This window comes from Meles meles, chromosome 6 (assembly GCF_922984935.1).
Source record: "Meles meles chromosome 6, mMelMel3.1 paternal haplotype, whole genome shotgun sequence".
NCBI lineage: Eukaryota > Metazoa > Chordata > Mammalia > Carnivora > Mustelidae > Meles > Meles meles.
This window is the reverse complement of record NC_060071.1, coordinates 152392204-152407026: the sequence shown is the minus strand read 5'-3', so window position 1 is coordinate 152407026 and position 14823 is coordinate 152392204. Positions and strand designations below refer to the sequence as shown.

At 41.5% G+C, this 14823-nt stretch overlaps 1 gene segment (V, D, J or C); it reads left to right on the top strand.

Moving 5' to 3' along the window:
* Positions 1–768: 768 nt before the first annotated feature.
* LOC123943805 lies at positions 769–10209 on the top strand. The segment is given in 3 exon segments: positions 769–814; positions 9625–9921; positions 10174–10209. Coding segments are annotated over 3 exon segments (369 nt in total).
* Positions 10210–14823: the final 4614 nt, after the last annotated feature.

The window sequence follows — 14823 nt, the reverse complement described above, 5'->3', positions numbered from 1 at the left end:
TTTCTGAGCTCAGGTGTTCTGTCATTAATTGCTTGACTAATAATCCCATTCCTTTACCTTTATTTAAATTTTCCATCGATGTGTAGAGAGAACAGGTGTAAATGTACCTTGTGGTTGTTGATAACCCACAGCATCTCTAGAAGCTCTGCGAGTCTCTGTCAAGGTTTCTCAGTGTCTCCGAGTTTCTAGGACAGAAAGACCTGATCTCCACACTTCAGTCTACTGGGACATCCAGAAATTCAGAAAGCCTGAGAATCTCATATGCAGCTCTGTCCTGAAGGAGGTTCAAGGGAGAAAAAAATTTCCCATGATGAGGAGCACAAACTTAGACACTGGGCTCAATTTCACCTACTGTGCTCACCTGGAAATTCACAGAACCATTCTGTGCTGCTGTGTGTACATATCGACCTATAAAATAGTGGAAAAACTGGTATCTACATCACGGTGATGGGGTTCATATGTGAAAAAATGAAAGCAATAGGTGCTATTCAGTTTCTCCAGCAAAATCACACAATAAAAGTGTGTGACTTCATCAAAGATATCATGGTGACCAAACTCCCCCAGGACCCTCACAACTGCTCTAGGTCACTGCCATCATGAAGATGCTACCTGGAAAATTTGTTATATACTCAGAGAATATGCAAATAGGGCCTTCCCTCTGCTGATTAAAACAACCCAGCCCTGTCCATGCAGTTCGAAGTGGAACCCCAGCACCAGGATTTGCAGGTGCTCCAATCAGTATTCAAGACAGAACACAGACAACTCACTATGGAGTCTGTTCTTGGATGGGTTTTCCTTGTTGCTCTTTTAAAAGGTAATTTACAGTCCGTAGTCTCTCATGGTTCACCCCGCTTCCAATTTCCCTCTGCAAAACAACCTGAGGTTCTAGAAGGGGCGGGTGGTTGGAGGTTGGGGGAACAAGGTGTTGGGTATTAGTGAGGGCACGTGTTTCATGGAGCACTGGGTGTGGTGCAAAAACAATGAATACTGTTATGCTGAAATGAAATTTAAAAGAAAAAAAAAGGAAATTCATGGTGAGCAAGAGATGTTGAGGACGTGAGTGGATATGAGTGAAAGAAACCATGGATATGTGAATTTTCTGACCAGTATGTCTTGTGTCCTCAGGTGTCCAGTGAGGTGCAGCTGGTGGAGTCTAGGGAAGACATGTTGAAGTATGGGGGATCTTGAGACTCTCCTGTACAGGCTCTGGATTCACCTTCAGCAGTTACCACAGGATCTGGGTCCACCAGGCTCCAGGGAAGAGGTTTCAGTGGGTCACATGCATTAGCAATGATGGAAGTAGCAAAAGCTACACAGATTCCGTGAAATACTGATTCACCATCTCCAGAGACAATGGCAAAAATACACTGTATCTGCAGATGAACAGCCTGAGAGCCAAGACATTGTGCAATGACACAGTGAGGGGACATCGGCGTGAACCCAGACAGAAACCTCACTGTAGGAGAGAATAGGGACAACCAGAGGGTGCACAATCCGCACAAATTCTGTCTTTAAGCCCAGGAGAAGATGCAGATGGAGGTTATGGGCAAGTTTCCTGTCAGGATCTGGCGATTCCTGTCCAGAGAACACTTTCCCTGAGGGCCCTCTCTGCACACATGATTCTTTTAATTTTTTTAAATTTCTTTTCAGCGTAGTAGAATTCATTGTTTTTGCACCACACCCAGTGCTCCATGCAATACGTGCTTTCCATAATTCTCTCCACCTCGCTCCCCCAACCTCCCACCCCCGCCCCTTCAAAACCCTCAGGTTGTTTTTCAGAGTCCATAGTCTCTCATGGTTCATCTCCCCTTCCAATTTCCCTCAACTGCCGTCTCCTCTCCATCTCCCCATGTCCTCCATGTTATTTGTTACGCTCCACAAATAAATGAAAACATATGATAATTGACTCTCTCTGCTTGACTTATTTCACGCAGCATAATCTCTTCAGTCCCATCCACGTTGATACAAAATTTGGGTATTCACCTTTCTGATGGAGGCATAATACTCCATTGTGTATATGGACCACATCTTCCTTATCCATTCGTCCATTGAAGGGCATCTTGGTTCTTTCCACAGTTTGGTGACTGGGCCATTGTTGCTATAAACATTGGGGTACAGTTGGCTCTTCTTTTCACTACTTCTGTATCTTTGTGGTAAATACCCAGTAGTGCAATTGCAGGGTCATAGGGAAGCTCTCTTTTTAATTTCTTGAGGAATCTCCACACTGTTCTCCAAAGTGTGGCAACAACTTGCATTCCCACCAACAGTGTAAGAGAGTTCCGCTTTCTCCACATCCTCTCCAACACACATTGTTTCATGTCTTGCGAATTTTGGCCATTCAACTGGTGTAAGGTAGTATTTCAGTGTGGCTTTAATTTGAATATCCCTGATGGCTAGTGATGACCTGGGCTTGTCACTTCACTCTCTGCCTTCAAAAACTTGTTCTAATGGGAAAACGATTATATTAAAATGCACAAAATACAGAGTCACTCACCTTGTTTATCCCTGTCCCTAAATACCTATGAATCATGAATATCCTGATGCTCATCAAATAGGCCTTTAGAGGAATCCCAGAGGCACTCAGAGTGCATCACAGGTCCACCCAGCTCAATGTACGAATTTGATAGAAGGGCATAAAGTCCATTCTTTATGGACTTGCTGCACAAGAGGCCACAGAGACATCAACAATCCAAAGTAAAAGAAGAAAGGGTCTTTGGAGGGAGGGTTCCACTGTCTTAAACAAAGCTCAGGGCATCAATGTTAGTGACAACATCATAAAAGTACTGAAATCCCACTAAGTGCAGTGTGGATGTGGAGCCTGAACATTAAACACACACACACACACACACACACACACACACACACACAAACACACACACACACACACAAGTATAAAACCTTCATCACTTTCACCTAATTAACATGGGTGGTCCTAAGACAGAAATACACAGCATACAAGAAGACATCAAGAAGCAAGAAAAATCTAAAAGACGCCACCTAACATTACACCTGAAGGAGCTGGAGAAAGTGCAATGACTGAAGCCTAAATACAGCAGAAGGAAGGAAATACGAAAGACTAGAGGAGAAATAAATGATTAAAAAAAAAAAAACAGCAGAACAGATTAAAAAAACCAAGATCTAGTTCTTTGGAAAAAAATATAATAAAACTGAGAAACCTCTGCCTAGATTTCTCAATAAGAAAAGAGAAAGCCCCAAATAAAATCATAAATCAATAGGTTTCTCTGTGGAACAGACAGAGATTTTGAGGGGTTGGGAGTAAGGGGATGGGATAACTTGGGGATGGGCGATAAGGAGGGCACATGCTGAGAGGAGCGGTGGGTGTTATACACAATTAATGAATTGTTGAACACTACAACAAAAACGAATATGTACAATATTGTGGCTAAATGAACATAATTTTTAAAGAATTTAAGCAGATAAAGTTGTGATAAAACAAATAAATAAAGCTATAATTCTAGGATGAACATTCCCCAATCCAAATACTGAAATTACATTCAAAATTTTCTGTTTAAACTAGAGGTGGCTGTGGGGTATGGGGTAACTGACCAAAGGGCATTAATGAGGGCACATCGTGGAATGAGTGCCAGCTGTAATAGACAACTGATGAATCACTAAATCTACCTCTAAAACGGGTAATGCACTGTGTGTTAATTGAACTGAATTTAAATTAATTTTTTTCTTTTTTTATTTGTTTATTTCAGTGTAACAGTGTTCATTTTTTTTGCACCACACCCAGTGCTCCATGCAGTACGTGCCCTCCCTATTACCCATCACCTGGTTCCTCAACCTCCCACCCACCCCGCCCCTTCAAAACCCACTGGTTGTTTTTCAGAGTCCATAGTCTCTCATGGTTCATCTCCCCTTACAGTTTCCCTCAACTACCTTCTCCTCTCCATCTCCCTATGTCCTCATTGTTCTTTGTTATGATCCACAAATAAGTGAAACCATATGAAACTTGACTCTCTCTGCTTGACTTATTTCGATATAAATTAAAATGATTTAATGCATAATATAAGAAATCGGTCTGATCGAAAGAAGTTGCTGTGGCTGATATCGAAGAGATTACGGCCTATGTTCTACTCTAGGATTCTGAGGGATTCCTGTCTCACATTAAGGTCTTTTATCCATTTCAGTTTACCGTTGTGCACGGTGTAAGAGAATGGTTGAGATTCATTCTTCTACATATAGCTGTCCAGTTTTCCCAGCACCATTTATTGAAGAGACTGCCTTTTCTCCATTGTATATTTTTTCCTGTTTTGTCGAAGATTATTGACCATAGAGTTGAGGGTCCATATCTGGGCTCTCTACTCTGTTCCACTGGTCTATGTGTCTGTTTTTATGCCAGCGCCACGCTGTCTTGGTGATCACAGCTTTGTAGTAAAGCTTGAAATCGGGTAACATGATGCCAACAGTTTTGTTTTTGTTTTTCAACATTTCCTTAGCAATTCGGGGTCTCTTCTGATTTCATACAAATTTTAGGATTATTTGCTCCAGCTCTTTGAAAAATACCAGTGGAGTTTTGATCGGAATGGCATTAAAAGTATAAATTTCTCTAGGCAATATAGACATTTTAACAATGTTTATTCTTCCAATCCAAGAGCATGGAACAGTCTTCCATCTTTTTGTGTCTTCTTCAATTTCTTTCATGAGTGTACTGCAGTTCCTCGAGTACAGATCCTTTACCTCTTTGGTTAGGTTTATTCCCAGGTATCTTAGGGTCCTTGGTCCTATAGTAAATGGAATTGATTCTGTAATTTCCCTTTCTATATTTTCATTGTTAGTGTATAAGAAAGCCACTGATTTCTGTACATTGACTTTGTATCCTGCCACGTTACTGAATTGCTGTATGAGTTCTAGTAGTTTGGGGGTGGAGTCTTTGGGGTTTTCCATATAAAGAATCATGTCATCAGCGAAGAGAGAAAGTTTGACTTCTTCATTGCCAATTTGGATACCTTTTATTTTTCTTTGTTGTCTGATTGCCATTGCTAGGACTTCTAATACTATGTTGAACAAGAGTGGAGAGAGTGGACATCCTTGTCGTGCTCCTGATCTCAACGGGAAGGCTGCAAGCTTTTTCCCATTGAGGATGTTATTTGCTTTGGGTCTATCATAGATAGATTTTATGAAGTTCAGGAATGTTCCCTCTATCCCTATACTTTGAAGCGTTTTAATCAGAAACAGATGCTGGATTTTGTCCAATGCTTTTTCTGCATCAATTGAGAGGACCATGTGGTTCTTCTCTCTTCTCTTATTGATTTGTTTTATCACATTGATTGATTTGTGAATGTTGAACTTCTTTCAAGATATGTCTCCAAAGGCCAAGGAAACAAAAGCAAAAATGAACTTTTCAGACTTCATCAAGATCAAAAGCTTCTGCACAGCAAAGGAAACAGTCAACAATCAAAGAGGCAACCCAAGGAATGGAGAAGATATTTGCAATGACAGTACAGACAAAAGGTTGATATCCAGGATCTATAAAGAACTACTCAAACTCAACACACACAAAACAGATAATCATATCAAAAAATGGACAGAAGATATGAACAGACAATTCTCCAATGAGGGCATACAAATGGCTATCAGACACATGAAAAAATGTTCATCATCATTAGCCATCAGGGAGATTCAAAATAAAACCTCATTGAGATATCACCTTACACCAGTTAGAATTGCCAAAATTAGCAAGACAGGAAACAACATGTGCTGGAGAGGTTGTGGAGAAAGGGGAAGCCTCTTACACTCTTCGTGGGAATGCAAGTTGGTGCAGCCACTTTGGAGAACAGTGTGGAGATTCCTCAAGATATTAATAACAGAGCTTCCCTATGACCCTGCAATTGCACTGCTGGGTATTTATCCCAAAGATACAGATGTAGTGAAAAGAAGAGCCATCTGTACCCCAATGTTTATAGCAGCAATGGCCACAGTCACCAAACTGTGGAAAGAACCAAGATGCCCTTCAATGGACAAATGGATAAGGAAGATGTGGCATGTATACACAATGGAGTATGATGCTTCCATCAGAAAGGATGAATACCCAACTTTTGTATCAACATGGATGGGATTGGAAGTGATTTTGCTGAGTGACATAAGTCAAGCAGAGAGATTCAAGTATCATATGGTTTCACTTATTTGTGGAGCATAACAAAGAACATGGAGGACATGAGGAGATGGAGAGGAGAAGGCAGTTGTGGGAAATTGGAAGGGGAGATGAACCATGAGAGACTATTGACTCTGAAAAGCAACCTGATGGCTTTGAAGAGGTGGGGTTTGGGAGGTTGGGGGAACCAGGTGGTGGGTAATAGGAGGGCACGTATTGCATGGAGCACTGGGTGTGGTGCAAAAACAATGAGTAAAGTTACACTGAAAATAAATAAATAAATTTTTTAAAAATGCAAAGAAAAAAATAAAATAAAAATTAAGTTAAAAAAAAGAAATCAGTCTGTTCGAGTGTGACATTGAAATTCCTTGTTTTGAAAAATGCCAGTTGAATTTTCATCAGGATCACACTGAAAATATAGATTGCCCTGGACAGTATAGATATTTTAACAATGTTTATTCTTCTAATCCATGAGCATGGAACTTTTTTCATTACTTTGTGCTGAAAAAAAATCCTAAAAAGTGTAAGGAACCAGAAAACACCCTGAATTACTAAGGAAATGTTGAAAATGAAAACCCAAGCTGGAGGCATCACGTTTCCTGATTTTAAGATATACTACAAACCTATTGTCCCAAAGACAGCATGATACTAGCACAAAAAAAGACACATAAACCAGTAGAACAGAGTAGAGAACCCAGTAATGGACCTGCAACTCTATGATCAAATAATCTTCAACAAAGCAGGAAAAACTATCCAGTGCAAAAAGACAGTTTCTTCAATAAATGGTGCTAGGAAAATTGGACAGCTATGTGTAGAAGAATGAAATTCGACCATTGTCTTACACCATACACAAAGATAAACTCGAACCAGATAAAAGACCTCAACGTGAGGCAGGAATCCATCAGAGTCATAGAGAAGAACATAGGTAGTAACCTCTTCAACATCAACCACTGAAACTTCTTCAAAAACATGTCTCCAAAGGTAAAGGAAACAAAAGTGAAAATGAAGTCTTGGAACTTTGTCAATATCAAAAGCTTCTGTCAATTACCATATGGGTTCACTTATTTGTGGAGCATAACAAATAACATGGAGGACATGGGGAGATGGAGAGGAGAAGGGAGTTGAGGGAAATTGGAGAGGGAGATGAACCATGAGAGACGATGGATTCTGAAAAACAACCTGAGGGTTTTGAAGGGGCGGGGGTGGGAGGTTGGAGGAACCAGGTGGTGGGTAAGAGGGAGGGCACGTATTGCATGGAGCACTGGGTGTGGTGCAAAAACAATGAATACTGTTATGCTGAAAAGAAATTTAAAAAAATAAAAAAAAAAACAAAAAAAAATCTTCTGTACAGCAAAGGAAACAGTCAGCAAAACCAAGAGGCAAACGACAGAATGGGAGAAGAAATTCTCAAATGACACTACAGACAAAAGGCTGATATCCAGGATCTATAAAGAACTCCTCAAACTCAACAAACACAAAACAGATAACCACATCAAAAAATGGGCAGAAGATATAAACAGACACTTCTCCAATGAAGACATACAAATGGCTAGCAGACACATGGAAAAGTACTCATCATCGTTAGCCATCAGGGAGATTCAAATCAAAACCACATTTAGAACCACCTTACACCAGTGAGAATGGCCAAGATTAACAAGACAGTAAACAAGTGTTGGGGAGGTTGTGGAGAAAGGGGAACGCTCTTACACTGTTGGTGGGAATGCACATTGGTACAACCACTTTGCAAACAGTGTGGAGAATCCTCAAGTTTTAAAAATAGAGCTCCCCTATGAACCTGCAATTGCACTGGAAAGAAATTTTAAAAGTAAATAAATTTTTTAAAAAATAGAATATTAACAACATACAGATATAGTGAAGAAAAGGGCCAACTGAACCCCACTGTTCATAGCAACAATGGCCACAGTCGCCAAACTGTGGAAAGAACCAAGATGCCCTTCAACAGATGAAAGGATAAGGAAGATGTGGTCCATATATACTATGGAGTATTATGCCTCCATCAGAGGATGAATACCCAACTTTTGTAGCAACATGGACGGGACTGGAAGAGATTATGGTGTGTGAAAAATTTCAAGCAGAGAGAATCAGTTATCATATAGTTTCACTTATTTTTGAAGCATAAGAAATAACACGTGGGGGGGGGGCTGGGTGGCGCAGTCATTAGGCATCTGCCTTCAGCTCAGTTCATGATTCCAGGCTCCTGGGATCAAGCCCACATCGGGCTCCCTGCTCATCCAGAAACCTGCTTCTCCCTCTCTCACTCCCTCTGCTTCTGTTCCCTCTTTCATTGTGCCTCTCTCTGCCAAATAAATAAATAAATAACTTTTAAAAATAAATGAAAGAAAGAACACAGAGCACATGGGGAGCTGGAGAGGAGAAAGGAGTTGGGAGTATTGGAGGGGGAGACTAACCATGAGAGACTGTGGACTTGGTGGAACTAACTGAGGGTTTTGGAGGGGCGAGGGGTGGGAAGTTGGGTGAACCTAGTGGTGGTTATTGAGGAGGGTACATATTGCATGGACCACTCGGTGTGGTGAAGAAGCAATGAATTCTGAACACTGAAAGGACATTTTAAAAAATAAATAAAATTTTTAAGAAAAGAAAGAACGAAAGCAAACAGGCAACTAAACCACCTGGAGTCACCACACTTCAATTTCAAGCTAGATTACAAAGCTAGATTACTGTATGCTGCTGGCATAAAAACAGACACACAGGACAATGGGATGCAAAAGTGAGCTTGGAAACTGATATTTCTCGTAATTTTGCAAAGTTTATTCATTCATATATTAAAGGTATATTTAAACTTGGCTCTGATAGAATTCCTAAGTCTGAATGGGAATTTATATTATTGATGTCCTGATCCAATGTTTCCTACCAATTAATGCATTTTTAAAAGATTTTATTTATTTATTGGACAGAGAGAGATCTCAAGTAGTCAGAGAGGCAGGCAGAAAGAGGTGGGTGAAGCAGACCCCCCGTCCAACAGAAAGTCCACGGGGGGCTCGATCCCAGGAATCCAGGATCATGACCTAAGCCAAAGGCAGAGGCTTTAACCTACTGAGATGCCCAGGCACCCAATAAATGCATTTTTTAAAGAAACAGAAAAAAGAACACTGCACATTGTCAAAGTGCCATCTAACCAAAGTGATCCACAAACAATGCAATCTTTGTAACTTGTTAAGAATTGAACCTACGTCTGGAGCTAACTATATACTCAGAGAACATGCAAATAGGGTTTTCCCTCCACAGAATAAAACAGCGCAGTCCAGAGAGGAGTCCCAACCCTGGGATTTCCAGGTGTCCTCATTCAGTGATCAGGACAGAACACGGAGAACACACCATGGAGTTTGTGCATGGCTGGGTTTTCCTTCTTTCTCTTTAAAAGGTAATTTCTGGAGAAAAAGAGACATTGAGTATGTGAGTGGATCTGAGTGAGAGAAACCATGGGTGTGTGATGGATTCCTGACAGGGATGTCTTGTGTCTGCAGGTGTCCAGTGTGAGGTGCAGCTGGTGGAGTCTGGGGGAGACCTGGTGAAGCCTGGGGGGTCCCTGAGACTCTCCTGTGCAGCCTCTGGATTCACCTTCAGTAGCTATGTCATGAGCTGGGTCCGCCAGGCTCCAGGGAAGGGGCTGCAGTGGGTCGCAAGCATTAATACTGGTGGAAGTAGCACATACTACGCAGACTCTGTGAAGGGCCGATTCACAATCTCCAGAGACAACGGCAAGAACACGCTGTATCTGCAGATGAACAGCCTGAGAGCCAAGGACATGGCCGTGTATTACTGTGGGAAAGACACAGTGAGAGGACATCAGTGTGAGACCCGACACAAATCTCAAACTACAAGAATAACAGACCATCAGAGGGTGCACACTCCTCACCAATTCTGTCTTTAATCCCAGGAGCAGGTGCACATGGAGTCTATGGCACGTTTCCTGTCAGGGTCTGGGGTTTCCTCTCCATAGAGCAGTTTCCCCAAGGGAACCTCCTTGACGTTATTCTGTGCTTACCTATTCACTCTCTGACTTAGAAACTTAGTTGTAACAGCAAGACAAATATACTAACCTTCCAGAAAAAAAAAAAGAGTCAGTTACACTAGTTTCCTCTTGTCTTAAATACCAAAAAATTACAAATATCCAGATGCAGGTCAACAAAACTTTCAAAAGAATTTCAGTGGCACTCACTGTGGATCACAAGAACCTGCAGCAGGGCCAGAAGACCACACACACACACACACACACACACACACACACACACACACACACGAGTATAAAACCTGCCCTGAAAAAATAAAATTAAATTTAAGAAAAGAGTAGAAAACCATTATCACCATCCTGTCATTTCTCTGCAGCAAAGGTGGTCCTAAGACAGAAAGACACACCATACAGGAGCACCTCAAGATGCAAGAAAATTCTCAAATAAACAACCTAACATTACACCTAAAGGTGCTAGAGAAAGAGCAACTGAATCCTAAATATAGCAGAAGGACGGAAATAGCAAGATTAGAGTAGAATGTGATTATATAGAAACTAAGAAACACAGAACAGATCAAAGAAACCAGGATCTGCATATGTTTTTTTCTAATTCAATTAGCCAAGGTATATTACATCATTGGCTTTTGATATATTATCCAATGCTCCATCTGTTCAGTATAAAACGTTGTGCTCATCACGTCACGTGATACTTTGGGGGGAAAAAACCACAATACACCTGAGAATCCTCTACCTAAATTTACAAAAATGAAAGAGAAAGGGTCCAAATAAATCACAAAGAAGTCTATCTGGTCCAGTGTTTCATTCAAAGCCCGTATTTCCTTGGTGCATGAACAATGAATTCTGGAATACTGAAAAGAAATTTTTAAAAAACATGAAAAAAAATCCTGTATTCTTTTTTAATGTTCACATAGCCAACATATAGTACATCATCAGTTTCTGATGTAGTGTTCAAAGATTCACTAGTTGTGTATAACACCCAGTGCTCATCGTATCACCTGCCCTCCTTAATCCTCATCGCCTGGCTACCCTATCCCCCACCACCCTCACTTCTGTAATCCTTGTTTGTTTCCCAGAATCCAGAGTCTCTTATGGTTTGTCTCCCTCCCTGAGGTTTTTTATTCTTCGGTGTTCCAAGATTCACTGTTTATGCACCACACCCAGTGCTCCATGCCTAACGTGTCCTCCTTAATAGCCACCACCATGCTCACCCATCCCTCCACCCCCTCCACTCCAAAACCCTGTTTGTTTCTCAGAGTACACCATCGCTCCTGCTTCATATCCCCCTCCAGTTTACAGCAATTCAGTTTTCCTTTAATCTCCTAATGGCCTCTGTGTTATTCCTTATGCTCCACAAGTAAGTAAAACTGTATGATAATTGACTTTCTCTGTCGTCCTCCTCACTATTCCTTATGTTCCACATAGAGATGAAACCATAGGATAATTATCTTTCTCTGCTTGACTTATTCTACCTGACATAACACCCTCCGGTTCCATCCAAGTCTATGAAATGGTAGGTATTCATCCATTCTGGTGACTGAGTAATATTCCATTGTATGTTTGGACCACATCTTCTTTATCCATTCATTTGTGGAAGGAAATCTCAGCTCCTTCCACAGTTTCACTATAGTGGAAATTAATCCTATGAACATTGGGGTTCATGTGCCCCCTTTTTAACTACATCTGTATCTTTGGGGTAAATACCCAGTAGTGCAATTGCTGAGTCAAAGGTAGTTCTATTTTTAAGATTTTGGGGAATCTACACACTGTTTTCCAAGGTGGCTGTATCAACTTGCATTCCCACCAACAGCGTAAGAGGGCTCCCCTTTCTCCACATCCTGCCCAGCATTTGTTGTTCTCTGCCGTGTTAATTTTATTCTTTCTAAATCATGAAAGGTGATGACTTATTGTGGTTTTGATTTATATTTCCATGGTGGCAAGAAATGTGGAGCATTTTTTCATGTGTGTGTTGGCCATTTGTATGTCTCTCTGGAGAAGTGCCTATTCGTGCCTTCTCCGCGTTTTTTCACTGCATTATTTGTTTTTAGGGTGTTCAGTCTGGTAAGTTCTTTATAGATCTTGGATATCAAACCTTTGTCTGAGGTGTCATTTGCAAATATCTTCTCCCATTCCACAGGTTGCCTTTCAGTTTTGTTGACTGTTTCCTTTGCATTGCAGAAGATTTGTATCATGGTGAATTCCCAAAATTCCTTTCACTTTCTGTTTTCCTTGCTTTTAGAGACACATCTTGCAAGAAGTTCTGCAGTTGAGGGTCTAAGAGGTTACTGCCTGTGTTCTCCTTTCAGAGGTTAATGCAATCCTTTGCTTAATGTGTCTCTGAACTAACCAGGAAACACACCCTAGTATCCAGCCAGAGTGTCATTGACAATTCCCAGATCACAAACACCTGTTACTCCACATGCCCGCTGTTTTGTTCCTGGGGATGAGAACCCCATAGCAACCCACCCGCACCCACATAAATATAAACACTCCTGTTTGTTTCCTTCCCTCTTAGTAGTGATGTCAGCTACTCTCTATCCAAGTCCACACACACACTGGAGCCAAGGTGGACACTCACCTCTGTCTGAGCAGATTAAGGACCCAGAGAACAAATTGTGAGTTTGAGACACCCCTGGACCTGGATGCTCTGGATGTCTCTTCCCGTCTACAGTCCCTGAGCTGGTCAGTCCACTCTTCCAGGCCCTAACACAGGGTCCAGATGTGTCTTCATAACTGAATCTGCTAACTTCTCACACTCTTAAATCGCTCTATCAAGCAGGTAATGTGTCTATTATTTAATTCACAATAAAAAACTACAGGGGATCCAGGGGACAAGATCCTGCATCCGCAGCTCTGTTCATGAAGACAACGAGAGAAGCGCCTTCACAGAGCACTGATCTAAATCACTGAGTGCAGTGATGAGGACACAGGTTAAAGGGGGTGACCTTAACACATGTCACACAGATGTGAAGTGTCATTGCCAGACCAGAGAAGGTGTTACTTTTGTAAATGTGTCAGGGAGAAGTGAAGGTTCTCCTAGGAAGTTCCCAGGGTGGTGACACTGATTGGAGCGATGACAAAATCTGACAGCTCTGCCATCTTATTATGTCATTTACACATGAACATACCTGTTAGGGAAAGTGTTTCAGGGTAGTTAAATCCACTCATGATGAGTGGAGCGGCTCGAATTACCAAATACAGTGGAGTGACCCAGCTTTGACAAATTTCCACATGATTTTTACATGGAGATGCTGTCCCCAAACTTGCACACCCAGGACTTGAACCGCAAGAGAATGGAGGGTCGGTGGAACCCAGAGGTTTGCCAATGGTAACGAGCCCCTGGAATTATGGTGGGTTTTCATGAATGTCTACTATGCACAGAGCACTTGGGATTATATTGTTATGTTTCATGCTTAGTGTAGATGATCACACCCTCTCTTTGTGACGCCTGTGCTGTGGAGTATGTGACTCTCTTCCTGGCTCCACTGGGAAACGGGCTGTCTGGGTAGCAGCAGTGAAATGTGTCTCTGCTGTAGCGACACAAGAGTTCAGATTCCTCCAGAGAGCCCCTGTTTCTGTTCCGTGATCAGCACTGTGATGTTCTTGAGCTCCCCCATGTAGAATCTACTTCCACTCTCCAGTACACTCTTCTCTACTCAGGTGACAGTCGTTAATGTGGTGGAAGGCTTCAGACTACAAGGACTCTGACTGGATGATGTCATCTTAGCCTCAGGTGCTCCCAAGAACCTGGGTCAGGGGAGGCCATCATGTGTCACTGCCCCTCATTCACCGGTGGTCCAAGTCCATGTATTCTTTTTTTTTCACTTTTTTTTAAATATTTCTTTTCAGCGTAACAGTATTCATTGTGTTTGCACCACACCCAGTGCTCCATGCAGTACATGCCCTCCCTATTACCCACCACCTGGTTCCCCCAACCTCCCACCCCCGCCCTTCAAAACCCTCTGGTTGTTTTACAGAGTCCATAGTCTCTCATGGTCCATCTCCCCTTCCAGTTTCCCTCAACTCTCTCTCCTCTCCATCTCCCCATGTCCTCCATGTTCTTTGTTATGCTCCAAACTAATAAGTGAAACCATATGATACTTGACTATCTCTGCTTGACTTATTTCACACAACATAATCTCTTCCAGCCCCGTCCTTGTTGCTACAAAAGTTGGGTATTCATCCTTTCTAATGGAGGCATCATACTCCATTGTGTATATGTACCACGGATATCAAACTTATGTCTGTACTGTCATTTGCAAATATCTTCTCCCATTCCATGGGTTGCCTCTTTGATTTGTTGACTGCTTCCTTTGCTTTTAAGAAGCTTTTGATCTTGATGGAGTCCCAGTTTTGTTTTTGTTTTTCAACATTTTCTTAGCAGTTCGGGTTCTCTTCTAATGCCATACAAATTTTAGGATTATTTGCCCCAGCTCTTTGAAAAATACCGGTGGAATTTTGATCAGAATGGCATTAAAAGTATAGATTGCTCTAGGCAGTATAGACCTTTTAAAAATGTATATTCTTCTGATCCAAGAGCATTGAATGGTCTTCCATCTTTTTGTGTCTTCTTCAATTTCTTTCATGAGTGTTCTGTAGTTATTTGAGTACAGATTCTTTACCTCTTTGTTTAGGTTTATTCCCGAGTATCTTATGATTCTTGGTGCTATAGTAAATGGAATCGATTCTCTAATAT